The sequence below is a fragment of the Xenopus laevis genome, chromosome 6S (genome assembly GCF_017654675.1).
Source record: "Xenopus laevis strain J_2021 chromosome 6S, Xenopus_laevis_v10.1, whole genome shotgun sequence".
Lineage (NCBI taxonomy): Eukaryota > Metazoa > Chordata > Amphibia > Anura > Pipidae > Xenopus > Xenopus laevis.
The window spans coordinates 18,432,891-18,447,968 of record NC_054382.1 but is presented as its reverse complement, the minus strand read 5'-3'; the positions used below and the strand labels follow the sequence as shown (position 1 = coordinate 18,447,968).

At 39.2% G+C, this 15,078-nt stretch overlaps 1 protein-coding gene across 2 annotated transcripts in view; it reads left to right on the top strand.

The window, feature by feature from the left end:
• The first annotated feature begins 2,130 nt into the window (after positions 1 to 2,130).
• yme1l1.S (YME1 like 1 ATPase S homeolog) overlaps positions 2,131 to 15,078 on the top strand; it is a 35,852-nt gene continuing 22,904 nt past the window's right edge. For both annotated transcript variants that reach the window (XM_018269081.2, XM_018269080.2), the window contains exons 1-4: positions 2,131 to 2,694; positions 5,633 to 5,764; positions 9,697 to 9,862; positions 12,217 to 12,315. In XM_018269081.2, the coding sequence (XP_018124570.1) occupies positions 2,662 to 2,694; positions 5,633 to 5,764; positions 9,697 to 9,862; positions 12,217 to 12,315 (430 nt within the window). In that variant the 5' untranslated portion in view covers positions 2,131 to 2,661. The remainder of the gene's footprint in view (positions 2,695 to 5,632; positions 5,765 to 9,696; positions 9,863 to 12,216; positions 12,316 to 15,078) is intronic.

The following is a 15,078-nucleotide window of genomic DNA, read 5'->3' as shown; positions in this document are numbered from 1 at the left end:
AAGTAGAACTAAAATGTACTTTATAGTCAGAAGGGCTGTTATAATCCACCCAAGTTGGTCCCAACTCCCGTCAATTCCGTGTAGGGCACGTTACATGTGACTTGTCTCTCACGTGGGCCTTCACTTCTCTCTTTTTTATTCATATCACCATAGTATTTTTACAGATGTTGTACCACTCACAAGTACAAATTGGTACTACTGGACCTGCTTAGGCTGGTAAAATAATGGCCAGGTGGCAATCCTATTATTGACCTTCTTCTCCAAAATTTGATTCAGTAGTTCATACACCCCTGTACTTAGGGACTTAGGGTTGCCACCTTTTCTGGATATAGTTATAAATATATAGTTATATATATATATATATTTATCTTTTTTCCCTATTAATAACATTGGGATCAACCATAATTTTTACTGACCAGGCCAGTAAAATGCCAGCCAGGTGGCAACCCTAGTTGTGGCTGGTGCAGAGGGCCATGGGAAGGGCAGATTTCAGCCGAGGGCACCCGGAGGCAAGCGTCCTCCGGCGCCCCCTCCCTTCCTGAAGATTGCGCATGCATGCCTTGCTGCAAATCTGGGCCTGGGGAAGGGGTGTTGTGGCTGGAGGTGGCAGCCCCAGTGGGCCTCAACTGTATCCTGCACACAGTGGTGGTCTGCAACCTAGAACCTATGCTCTAGTGCCAACTCAACTGTAATGTGAAAAGGAAATCATACCTGCTCAACTGAATAAAGACAGTAGTGCTTGTGCAATCATGGCATGGAGGATTTGTAAAAAAGGGATCTGTCCCTCATTGTTCAAGGTTCAGGAGGGTAAGCCAGGGTTTACTTAGAAGGCTTCCTCTTCCAGGATGCAAAACCCCTCAACATGCTGTGCCCTTAACATGTTTAATGCTGGTCTCCCTCAATTTAACATTCTGTACCCCAGGCAGCTTTTATGATCACTAAAATTTATAGTTATACGGACTGAGGGAAGTAGTAGACGAGAGAGTTCAGTAAAATTCAGGAATTCCAGTCAATTGAACATCCAGGTAATAATCCCAACTCTCCTCCTTCAGTTTCTCTCTTGTGCCTGCTCTCCAGCCCCACTATCTCCTAGACACACTCCCACCCTTCTAGCTGGACTCCCTGCTCCTTACCCTTTATTAGCGTTAACCCTTTAACCCACTCTAGAGCAACATTGCATGAGATTTTGGATCTGTTATCATAGGCACATTACATGCCAGAGAGGTCCGGAGGGGTATGTTTGAATGCCGATGTATGATTTATAATGATTAAAGAGAAGATATATATATATTTTACCATAGCAGATATTACTGCTGACTATCCACAATCTCAGACTCAAGTCTGGACTGAGAATCAAAACAGGCCCTGGCATTTTAGTTACTCAGATGCCCAAACAACCCCCCACCAGCACACTAAATAATGACTGTCTATGGCAATTTGCAGCAGCCCTTCAGCCATTTGCCAGTACATACTGATTATACTAGTTTATCTGCGCTATTCATCTCTCAGCATCTGTTTCTCCTCATTCTCTCTTCATTCAGGAGTTGGGTGTCAGATATTCAATGACAGTTAGATCCAATATATCTAATAGGGGGGGCTTCCTTTCCTAGCAGATGAATTAGAGCTCACTAAAATTAACTGATTCCAGTACAAACAAAATCTAATAAAATAACTGCCTTTTGCACAAATCCTACATGTAGAGAGACATGATGTCTGGTGATTTTTATAGAGTGGGCTCTAATACATCTTCTAGGCAAAAGGAGCCCAACTATAAGATATATTGGATCTAACTGTCAACGAATATCTGACACCCAACTGCTGCATGAAGACAGAATGAAGAGAAACAGATACTGAGAGAGGAATAGTGAAGATAAACTTGATTATTTCAGAAACGGCAACCGAATTTTTAATACATTATATTTAGAAAACTTGTTATTTTAGTATGATTAAGCTTTTATTACATTTTCATTTTCGTGATAGTTGCCCTTTAATGAGCTCTGGTCAATGTTAGCTGAATTTGAGTTGCCTGTATCCATTGAAAAAAACTGAAGTTAAGCTTTTTAGTATTTAATTTAATGATCAGTCCTGTAGGATCAGCTTCTATGACATGCGTAGTCTCTGATTGTACGGTGTTTTTTCAATAAGTTGGCAGAGCCCACTGAGCATGTGCAGTGTCACTGACCCTCTTTGCAGCTACTCTGGGAAGATGGGGGTGTAGCAGAGTAGGCAAGGGCTGCTCATTGAGTTGTTGATATAAGAGTCAGGGACTGCTGAGGGAGTATGGGCACAGGGCTGAAGCACGGCAGACAGGGGCTGCTCTGAGACCAAAGCGCTGGACCACCCGGGATACGATACGAGTGCTTAGATGCAGATTTGTTCCGATAATGAACCAGTCGCAACACGAGAGACTAGTATGGCAGCTACAGAATAATGTCCATGTGAGCTTCTGTGATGTCTAAAAGTTAACACGTCAGAACGAGGAGACGCCGGACACCAAGACTTCACACCAGCGCCACGAGCGGAAGTGATATGAGTGCCCCGGAAGTTCCTGCTCGCTGGGTTATCCTGGTCACCTTTATTGCATCACACCGGAGCCGGGTTATTTTATCCTCCTAATCAGCGCTCCTGTCGCTAGGGAGAAGCCTTAGACCTGCCGGGAAGATGTTCTCGCTGTGCAATACGGTGCAGCCGCAGGTAAGTCTCAGCTACTGGGGAGCGCCAGTGCCAGGGATCGGCTACAACTCGCGGCTCTCCGGGTGCTGCCACTTGTCGCTGTGGGGGGATCTAGGGAGTCGTGGTTTGATTTAAAGTTTTGCCATCGCTTATGGGACATGAGTCTGAGAATGGGCAAAGCCATTTGTCTGCATTCGTGTCATTGCCATTCCGGTTTCTTGGAGCCATTCCGGTTTCTTGGTGCCATTCCTGATCGTAGTGCCATTCCTGATCGTAGTGCCATCCTCTTACACGGTGGAATAGCAATCAGACGTGCTTGGTGCTTACGTGTCTTTTTTTGTGTATTTCAGCAGTCACAACTGTGTTTTACTTAATGTCTGTTATATACACTGGATTTCAGCAGTCAAAACTGTGTTTTACTTATTGTGTCTGTTATTTAGACTATATGTTATTAGCCATGTTCTACTGATGCTGTTGTTATATACAGTGGATTTCAGAAGTCAGAACAGGGTTGAGCACATTGTGCCTCTGGTTATACACAGAATTTCAGCAGTCAGAACCGTATTCTACTTGTCGTGTCTCTTATTTGCACTAGTGTGTGTTTCTTATTTAGACTGGATTTCATCAGTCAAAACCATGTTCTACTTATGTTGCTGTTCTATACACAGAATTTCAGCAGTCAGAACAGTATTCTACTTATTGTGTCTGTTATTTGCTCTAGGTTGAATCAGTCAGAGCAAAGTTGTACCTGGTGTGTTGTTTAAACTGCATTTCAGTTATACTTATTTTGCTGCTATATGCTGTGGATTCAGCAGTCAGAACACCGGTTATATTCAGTGGATTTCAGTTAATGTTTTACTTAATTTTGTCTCCAGTAGACAGTGGATTTAAGCAGTCAGTGACAGTGTTCTACATATACACTATATACACTAGATGTTAGCAGCAGTCACAGCAGTTTATAGTTATTGTGTCTGTTATTTAGACTGGATTCCATCAGTCCGAATCATGTTATTCTCACTGTGTCTCCATTATATACCCAGGATTTCAGCAGTCAGAATAGTGTTAACTAACACACAGTGTGCTGTGCCAGAATTGCCATGACTTGGGGAGATGCTTTCATAGGTGTCACGTGTTTTAGTGGGGAGCAGTGGGTGTAGCCACAAAGTTCCAGTGGGATGCAGCGGTCTCTGTTTATACATTAATCAATTAAGGAAATCATTACATCAAAACATGAAAGCGTTTTAAAGAAGTAAAAAATAGTGTTGCTCTGCACTGGTAAAACTGGTGTGTTTGCTTCAGAAACACTACTATAAATAAACTGCTGTGTAGCCATGGGGGCAGTCATTCAAAAGAGAAAAGGCTCAGGTTACACAGCAGATAAGCTCTGTAGAACACAATGGTGTTATGTATTATCCACTATTTAACCTGTGCCATATAGCCTTTTTTCAATTTCCGCCATTGCTACACAGCAGCTTGTTTATATAAACTATAGTAGTGTTTCTGAAGCAAACACATCAGTTTTACCAGTGCAGGGCAACACTACATGATATTTTATTTACTTTAAAACACTTTAATTTTTTGATGTTACCGTTCCTTTAACCTTTCTACAGTATGTTGTTGTGTATGTGACTTAATAAGCCTTATTGTGTAATATCATGTGTGTAGAACCACTTGGGTCAGTTTAGACACTCGCTTCTGAGCATTCCAGGGCTGCATTCCTTTAGCATATCTCACGGGTCACTAGAGAAGTGCTGAACTTGCATTCTCCATTGGCTACTAGCACAGGTTGTGGATCCCACTTCATACTGAGCAGCGCAGTAGTAGTCTGGCTTGTTCCTATCTCCATGTGCCTAGGAAAGGACATTAGGTGGGACTTTTCAGGGCCGCAGCCAGCAGAATAAAAAAGAAATAAAGCAGTCTTAGAATATCACTCTCTATATCATACTAAACGTTACCCCAAAGAACAACCCTTTTAAAGGATAACTAAAGCTCAGAAATAAGTCTTAACTTGCTACACAGCTCTGCAGCAAGCGGAGGAAGCAACAACAGGGCCACAAGGGGCCCACCAATTATGAAAAAACCCGAATTTATTTATAATTGGGACAGTTGGGATTGGCGTTGAGTTATAATGTTTGTTATAATTAAATGATGTGAAGTTATTCCCTTTTATACATCTATTTGTATGTTCATAATTGTTTGGATCACATACATGATTAACATGTACATGAGTGGAAGGGTATTTACAGAAGAGCAGAGCCTGGCCATCTGGAATTTCCCATCCATGTATTTATCTAATGAGGTCATCCGAAAGGGCATTATTGGGAGGGAGGTGTACCCTATAGAATATCTGAATTTCAATGTATTTTATTCTGAAACCTTGTTGGGTGTTCAGAATGCAAAATGAATTTAAGTTTAAAAAAGGGCACCGACCATCAAAAAATGGTTTCCCCACCTTAACTTATGGGCAAATGCAACTCCTGCTCCCGGTATTGGTGGTCGTGTTGTGACACTTTGCTTAACTTGAAGGTGAAACACTCCTTTAAGCACTGGAGCAAACCTATGTACCAACTCACATTTATATGAAAAAACAAAATTGATAGTGTCGACAAATAAAAACATAGTGCTGCATCCTCAGAAGTGTTGACATTGAACATTGTGTGCAATAAGGCTTGTATCATGCAGTGTACAATCTTGGCCGAATCCAGAACCAATTCCTGGATTCAGTGCATCCCTAAAAAAATATATGTCTAATATTTGGGAACCCACACTTCCAGCTGTTAAGAAGTTATATTGTGTATTATCTGACTCCTTAAATGTGTCTGGTTTTCCTGCACGTTGACTGTGTTATTTGTCAGTGTGAAATGCAAGGGGTAGCAGATCAAGTTGCAGTATAGCAACAGATTCAGTTTCACTGGCCCAGATTGTGACTTGTACTAATTTCTATTACTTTCCCTTTCAGGTCACAGTGCCCCTAAGTCACCTTATCACAGCCTTCCACACCCCCAAAACTGCCGCTTACTTCCCCAGTTCTGCCTCTATCCAGAGTCTTCAGCGAGACGCGTGCCCCGACCAAGAAACTCACAGCTCCGAGGTAAATGTTTCAACCACAACAACTGCATGCTTCAAGGTTGTTCTCTGTTTAATTTACTGTTAAAGCCTCTAGCACACTGTTGTGTAACCCATTCAAGGTTTCCATTTGGCCGGATAATGTGATGGAAGGTATTTGAAGTGTTTTAAAGGGGAAGCGTACCTTTATACTGGCTGTTAGAATGTTTAGATCAGGGATCCCCAACCTTTTATACCTGTGAGCCACATTTAAATGTGATTGGCTATTTGGTAGCCCCTATATAAACTGGCACGCTACAGGAGATTCTGTTTGCGAGTACACATGGGTTGTATGCAATGAAAACTTTTCTTTAAAAGAGAAGGAAAGGTTAAAACTAAGTAAGCTTTATACACCAGTAAAGCTATATAAATACACCAGTAAACCCTCAACGTAATGTTGCTCTGAGTCCTCTGTCAAAAGAAACACAGCATTTCTTTCCTTCTATTGTGTACTCATGGGCTTCTGTATCAGACTTCCTGTTTTCAGATTAAACCTCCAGGGCTAGGGCTTGAGCATGCTCAGTTTGCTCCTCTCTCCCTCCCTTCTCCCCTCACTGCTGTAATTTGAGCCCAGAGCTATGAGTGATCAGGGAGAGACTCAGGCAGAAAGTGATGTCACATCAAGCTAATATGGCAGCTGCTATCCTAAACAAACAGAGACAGTGTCTAGAGCTGTTACTCAGGTATGATAAAGCATTCTGCAGAATAAATAGTATTATAGTTGTACTATTGTGGCTAATCTATTGGCAATAAACTGCTTTGGTAGCTTTCCTTCTCCTTTAAGCCTGGAATTCAAAAAGAAGCACCTGCTTTGAGGCCACTGGAAGCAACATCCAAGGGGTTGGTGAGAAACATAGCGAGCCACTGGTTGGGATCACAGGTTTAGATGGACCTATTCTAAGCAACACTTGAACTGGTCTCCATTATTTATTTTCTACAGTTATAGGATCCGTTATCTGGAAACACGTTATCCAGAACGCTCCGAATTAAGGCCATCTCCTATAGACTACATTTTATCCAAATAATTCAAAAGTTAAATGATAGCTTGTACTTGATCCCAACTAAGATATAATAAATCCTTATTGGAAGCAAACCCAGCCTATTGAGTTTATTTAATGTTTACATGATTTTCAAGTAGAATGAAGGTATAAAGATCCAAATTATGGAAAGATCCGTTATCCGGAAAACACCAGTTCCCGAGCATTTTGGATAACAGGTCCCATACCTGTATCTCTCCTAATTTCTTTCCAGAATGCAACTGAAAAAGGGCAGGTGACAATAGGATGGTTGTTAATTATAACACATTTAATGGCTATTTAAAAAAGGGGGTACAATTAAAGGGCATGTAAAGGCAAAAAAATAAAATCCAGTTTTGAATGAAAAAGAAACCTATCTCCATTATACTTTGATTAAAAAATGTGTACCGTTTTTATAAGAAACCTGAAAAATTCTCCCTTCATTTACTGCTGTGGATAGGAATTGTCAGACGGTCCCTAACTGCTCTGCAGGGAAACAATCATACTTATGAACAGCAGGGGGAGCCCCCGCCTTACTTCCCAGCCATGCAGAATTCAAGCAGCTTTGTTTGTTTCCCTGTAGAGCAGTCGGCGACTGTGTTGAGATTTGTATTGGATTTTATTTTGGCTTTACAACCTCTTTAGGGCAGAGACACATGCTGCTATCTCGGGAGATTACTTGTCCCGCTACAAATCGCTTCTTCGTCAGGCAAATAATCTCCCCGAACTGCCTTCCCGCCGGCTAGAATGTAAATCGCCGGCGGGATGGCACTCGGATCACTTCAGCTTTCCATAGTCACCCGAAGTTTCCTAGTGAGGCAACTTCGGACGACTTCGGAAAACAAAGTGTTCCGAGTCTGCCTGTTCTGATTATTAATTGGGTTTGCTGTATCGGCTTCTGGCAGATATTATTTGACTTGTGATGTTTTGATAATTTATGACTATCCCTAAGCAGCCCAGACCACACTGAGCATGTGCACAGTCTTGGTCTTGCAAAGATGTTTAACAAAGTAACAAGATGGTGACCCCCTTTGGCCAACTTTGAAAGCATAAATTATTTGTTTGATTAGGGTTGTAGTGCAGTAAGTTCATGTTTAGTATATAAAATACAGCATTTGTAGCCTTATTCTATTTTAGACTTTACTTTTTAAGGTTTTAGGGCACACAGTCCCCTACTTCAGGCACATGCTCACTTGTGCAAACAGTTAACCACCCAGCCTGAGATTTTGTTTACTTGTTTCGCAGAGGCTTAAAGGATAGCAGCTTTTCTATGCCGTAGGCTTCAGTTACTTGTCACTGTCTTCTCTGGAGCCCTGGTAATATTAACCTGCATGCATCTCTAGACTGAGCAATGGCATCTCTCTTATCGCTCCTTGGCAGGTTGTTCTTCCCAGTATGTCCTGAACTCTTGCCTAGTGTTTGATATTGATCCATTGCACATGACACTTGTCATGATGGAACTGTATAGTGTCACGTATTCACTTGTGCCCTTATGCCTTCCGTTGTAATCACTTGTTCCCTTTCTCTTTGTGAACATATAAACTCTTCTCACTCACAGGTAAAATATCATTATGAACAATCTGTTGCATGTGGTTTGCCCTGCCTTGATAAAACTGGTGTGTTGGCTTCAGAAACACAACTATGATTTAAATAATCAAGCTGCTGTGTAGCCATGGGGGCAGCCATCCAAAGCTGAAAAAGGAGAAAAGGCACAGAATACACATCAGATAACAGACAAGCTCTATACAATGGGATTCTGCAGAACTTATCTGTTATCTACTGTGTATCCTGTGCTTGAATGGCTGCTCCCATGGCTACAGAGCAGCTTGTTCATATAAACTATAGTAGTACTTATCTGTTATCTACTGTATATCCTGTGCTTGAATGGCTGCCCCCATGGCTACACAGCAGCTTGTTTATATAAACTATAGTAGTACTTATCTGTTATCTACTGTGTATCCTGTGCTTGAATGGCTGCTCCCATGGCTACAGAGCAGCTTTTTCATATAAACTATAGTAGTACTTATCTGTTATCTACTGTATATCCTGTGCTTGAATGGCTGCCCCCATGGCTACACAGCAGCTTGTTTATATAAACTATAGTAGTACTTATCTGTTATCTACTGTGTATCCTGTGTTTGAATGGCTGCCCCCATGGCTACACATCAGCTTGTTTATATAAACTATAGTAGTACTTATCTGCTATCTACTGTCTATCCTGTACTTGAATGGCTGCCCCCATGGCTACACATCAGCTTGTTTATATAAGCTATAGTAGTACTTATCTGCTATCTACTGTGTATCCTGTACTTGAATGGCTGCACTCATGGCTACACAGCAGCTTGTTTATAAAAATTATAGTTGTGATTCTGAAACAAACACACCAGTTTTACCAAGGCAGGGCAACAGTACAATATATTGTCATTCATTTAAAATCCTTTTAATTTTAGATGTTACTGTTCCTTTAAAGCTACTTCTATCAGGAAATCTAAACAAGCAAAATTACTGTAAACTTCTATAACTCTCAGAAGAGTACTCCAAGCAATGTTATATTGAAGTCATGGTAGGGTCGGGCGATCCATCGTGCGGTGCTCGATTTCTCCTCCCTGCCTTCCTTATAGGATATAGCCAGGGAGGAGAAATCGTGCGCCGCACGATGGATCGTCGCCCTGGCGCTTTTTCTAAAGAGAAGCGCAAGCAGAGTTTCGGTAAGTTATTTCTTAATAAAGCCTTTGTGATTTTTAAAGTTTAATTTGTCTTGGTGTTTTCTTTTCAAAAACTATATATATATTTTTTTTAAAATGTTGATGCTACTGGTCCTTTAATTAAAAAAAGTTCTTGCTTGTGCATATGTTAGGATGGTATCACTAACCCGTACCATTTTCTTTCCTTTATCCTCAAGCCTACATTTAATTTAAGGGACCTCGGTTTGACTGAACTGCGAATCAAACAACTGGACAAGATTTTTGATCAGCTTCTTCCTGGCATCCACACAGACACAAATAAACGTCCGGCCCACTGGCACACATCTTACGTTTCATCACAGTCCTTCTTTGAAAACAAGACTGGTGTGTTCCTGATTGATAATAATTATTATTGTTCATACAGAACCCATTGCTGTGCATTTATTCACATTATGAAAACTGTTGTGCATTTATTTACTATCTAATTTAGGCCCCATTGAAGATGGAGCAATATGTAGTGGTAGCCTGGAGAAAAATGGGGACAAGAGCACTAAGGAGCGCAAGAGCACTTAGAACTAGATTTTTTAAGGACTTGTCCCTCTCACCTGCCTTAGGGTTTCTGACTGCACATACTGCAAATCCTACCTTGGGCATGAGAATGATACATAAGGTAGGGGCGAGTAGTTGGCAATAGGGAAGGGTGTCTTAAGTGCCTCCCTCTGCCCACCCATCACTAATACAGCAATGACTATCACAGTCGGCACAGTAGTAGTGAAGGCCCATGGATGTAAAAATGGCCAATTGTGCACTTTGCACACTGCATGAGACATTGTAAATGATACCTTATATCTCTTGATTCTTCATCTTGTGCCTTATTTATTCACATACAGTGCACTAATCTACACTAACAATTACACACATCATTACCATTTATTTTTTCCACAATAAACCCTCTTCTGTATACTCACACATAGCACCAATATGTGTATTTATTTATTTTTTTTATATTGAATTGAATCAAACAGCCAGGCAGTATTAAAACACTGCGCACTGCATGATTCAGGCAGAGCCCTTTATCAAGTGAATTAAGTAAACATGTAGGGAGTTATTTATTTTATCACCCAAAAAAATTATTCAAAATCCTATTTTATCACATTAGTCAAGCAAAATGAACTTTAATTACATTATATAAATTATTTGAATCTGGTTTCCTTCGGTCTGGGAATTCATAATTATAGCAAGCAGGCAGCAGCCATTTTGTGCACACTGTTATTAAGACAAGCCTTGTGTCATCTCAGAATGTTGTTTGTGCATCAGAATGGGGGACCTGATGTCCATCCCCATGTACTGGCTACACAATTAAATGGTGAAACGGAGGAATGTGGGGAGAGCGGTGACATCTAAGTGCTGAATGGAAAGTGAAAGTAATTGTCTGCCCTGTCTCTATGCCTAAGGCATAGAGGAGGGGCAGGCAATATTTGATTGACAGATAAGATTTTTTAATAAAAAATAGAAATTAGATTTCATGTTTAATTTGAAAAGGACTTTTATTATACAGATTTTTGTGTCTGAGTGACGGTCCACTTCAAATTTCAGATGCCAAAAACCATAAAAAATGGAAAAAAGCCTGAAAAAATCAAGCAATTCAAATTAACGCTCAATTTTTTCCTTGTTTGTACCCGATCCAATTAAATGGTGCTTTTTTTATTAATAAATAAGTTCTTATCGTGGATTCTAGTATGATCAGACTTTTTTAATTTAAATAGTCAGAAAAATTCGGATTTTTAAATAAGGCCCAACGCTACTAATGAAAAATACATTGCAGATTGTTAATACTGCCTGGAGCTCTTTGATTCGCTCAAATCTGAATGTATTTGCTATACTTCTGGGTGTAATCATGAATGGTTCCAAAACTGTAGAGTTGGACTGAAGGCCAGTTAGGGTAAAACTGAGACTAAAGGAAAGCGACTGTGTGGCCGTCTTGTATCATCCGTAAATGTTTTACGAGGGAGGGAGTCATAACCAAATACTGAAACCGAAATGAGTGGGGGCTGAAACCAAATCTCAGCAACTCACTGATAGTTCTGCTTTTGTAAGTCACTTGAAGTTCCTAAACCTGACTGTTTTGCCAACCTGACTGTCCCCTCTCAGCCTGTCAGCTAGAGTTTCTAATGCTAATGGACTCCCCCTCATAGAGGAACAGGGTAGTAAGAAAGGTAATGTAAAAGCATTAGGCAAATACTTTTATGGTAAATAAAAATAATTTATATATATATATATATATATATATATATATATATATATATATATATATATATATATATATATATATATATATATAGATCAGCACTCACTGTAGTTTTGGTGAAAATTGTGTTGATTTATTAATCACATCTTATCCATTATATATATATATATATATATATATATATATATATATATCTATCATTCAAAGACAATGTTATGACAGATAATAAAAAGTTTTTTTATGATCCTTATAATCCTTATTTAAATGGATTTAACATTATTGTTTTTATTCTGATGATGTTTAGTTCTTTGTTATTGAGAAAGAAGAAATCACCGGCACAACAGGCTATTTCTAGCAGGGAAACCCTTGCTCGTTTATTTGCGGATGCAACGTTTCGGGGCGTAACCCCTTTGTCAAGCATGTAGTTCTTTGTTATTATCTTTGTGGAAATATTCACTATATGTTAATCTGTGGTTTAATTTGCATAAAGGATTTCCTGGAGTTTACAACACACTGCGCTCATGTTCCATACTCCGGCAACAACCCAGGCCACTTAAACAAATCTGCAATGATCTCCAGAATTGGCCAGGTATGTCTTACTTAGATCTCTTCAGTATTATATTATATATCTATTATAAACTATATTTAGTAAATGTATGTAAATACAGTTGACATGACATTGTAGATACCTCAAATACAATTACATAGTGGTGCTATATTTGAATTTAGTAGTTTTTTAAATTAAATTGTTCTAAAGTAATTAAAATATAATGAACTATTTCCCTGCACTTGTACAAATGGTGTGTTCAGTTCAGAAACACTACTATAGTTTATATAAACAAGCTATTTTGTAGCCATGGGGGCAGCCATTCAAGTTACAGGTTGCATAGCAGGTAACAGATTCTGTACAATCCAGTTGTATTATATTACAGCATTTCTCTGTTATCTGCTACGTAGGCTGTGCTTCTTCTCATTTTTTAGCTAGAATTGCTGCCCCCATTGCTACACAGTAGCCTATTTATATATACAGGTATAGCATCCCTTATCCGGAAACCCGATATCCAGAAAGCTCCAAATTACTGAATGGCTGTCTCCCATAGACTCCATTTTATCCAAATAATCCAAATTTTTTAAAATTATTTCCATTTTCTCCGTAATAATAAAACAAGCTTGTACTTGATCCAAACTAAGATATAATTAATTCTTATTGGAAGCAAAACCAGCCTATTGGGTTTATTTAATCTTTAAATGAATTTCTAGTAGACTTAAGGCATGAAGACCCAAATTATGGAAAGATCCGTTATCTAAAAACCCCAGGTCCCGAGCATTCTGGATAACAGGTCCCATACCTGTACCATACCTTAAAGGGAATCTGTCGTCATTTTAAACTTTTTTTTTTTTTTTGCATTTTTATAAAAAACACACATTCATAAACACTGTCTGGCAAATAAAATGTTAATCCACAAATCCATGCATAAGTTATTTTAGTTTGTATTTTGTCATGGGGGCTTCCATTTCTGCTCATTACACATTCATCCTGTGCTGCTCTAACAGCAGGCACAGCATTACCTGTGTGCTTGGAGGCAGCCACTCTGTAATGAAAAGCCAGGTCGCACTACGACATGAGAATCCAGCTGTACACTCCCCCTCCCCTCTCTGCCCATGCGTGTGATGTTTGGAGGAGAGAGGTCACATGGTTTGCAGGGAAGCAATTACTTTCCTACGTTCTGCTCTACAGCTGCACTAGCAGCCCCTCCTCCCACAGACACTATCAAAGCTCCTGCCATTCTGTAAGTTTGTTCTCTGCTTCCCTTTGGAGAGGGGAACTTTCTCTCCTTGCTGCCTTCCTAGTTAGTTTTACTGGTTACTAGATGAGGTAAAGGAGCTGTGAGTTCCCTCTGCTATCCACCTCACACACACTGCGCTCCTTTCCTGCCTGCAATACTTCTTTTTTCATTAACTACTTACTGCCTCCTTTCTCCTGAGCTATTTTAACCCTTCCTAGACTTCCTCTTAAGTTTTCCTCGTTTTCAAGTATGTCCTTGTTTTATCCTTTTTTCTATTCCCTGTCATCAGTCCTGGGAGTGTACTCCTGTGTTTCTCCTGTGTTTCATTTTTGTGTAAACAAATATAATAAACTATCTATTATAAAATATTTTTCCCAGTGCCCAAAATGAATTGTGTGTGTGTGTGTGTGTATATATATATATATATATATATATATATATATATATATATATATATATATATATATATATATATATATATTATATATGTATATATATAAATCCAAAGGATCCGCACTCACAGGTCTTATGCGTAAAAAAAGATTTTATTGCAAAGCTTACAGCCTAACGTTTCGGCCTCCTCCGAGGCCTTTCTCAAAGTGTATTGGTCACATACAGGAAAGCAATATATACATAAATTGGCGGGAAACTACAATGTTGATGTCATGTCATGATTAACATAACGGGATAATTAATATTCATATGTGAAATCCCACTATATACATATTAAACCATTAATGTATTTATTATCATTATCACTTATGTCATTCATTTAGCCCAACAACTCATAGGTAAAGTTAAAACCAGGTTAAAAACAAAACACAATGTAACCCATATCTATATCCCAGGTTAGAATTACTTTTTGTACCCTGTTACAATGGTTTTAAGGGTTACTATGTTGCAGAATCATTGAGGATGTAACTATTATCCATGGTCACATTTCACTTATAACAAGCTCAATGAGCTTGTTATAAGTGAAATATATATATTTATTTTTGAAACGTGATCGCAGGACTATCTTATTTCAGTCCTTCTGAAGTGGTGTCAGTGGGAGCTTATCTTGATTCCTGCCTATTGTTCAATTGACAGGCTCAGCAGACAAGGCTCTAATGACATCACTCCAACTTGCAGTGCAGCAGTAAAGAGTGACTGAAGTTTATCAGAGCACAAGTCACATGACCTGAGGGCAGCTGGGAAATGTCAAAATGTCTAGCCCCATAGCAAATTTTAAAATTAGATATAAAAAAAATCCATTTCTTGTTTTGAAAAACGGATTTCAATGCAGGATTCTGCTGTAGTAGCACTATTAACTGATACATTTTGTAAAAAAAAATTTTTTCCACGACAGTATCCCTTTAACCCTTTAAGTGCCAGCAGAATTTCACATTTCTGGTACGCGAAATGCCAGACGTTTTTTAAGCATTTGGTACTTGTTCAGTTTAACAAGGTTTTTCTGTAGGAAAACCTCCATGAAACTAGGAAAATTATATATTGTTTTTTTCGTTATAAATTGGACTTTGACATGCAAGTGTAATTTTGCAACTTTTCTGGAGATTTAGTGTGTA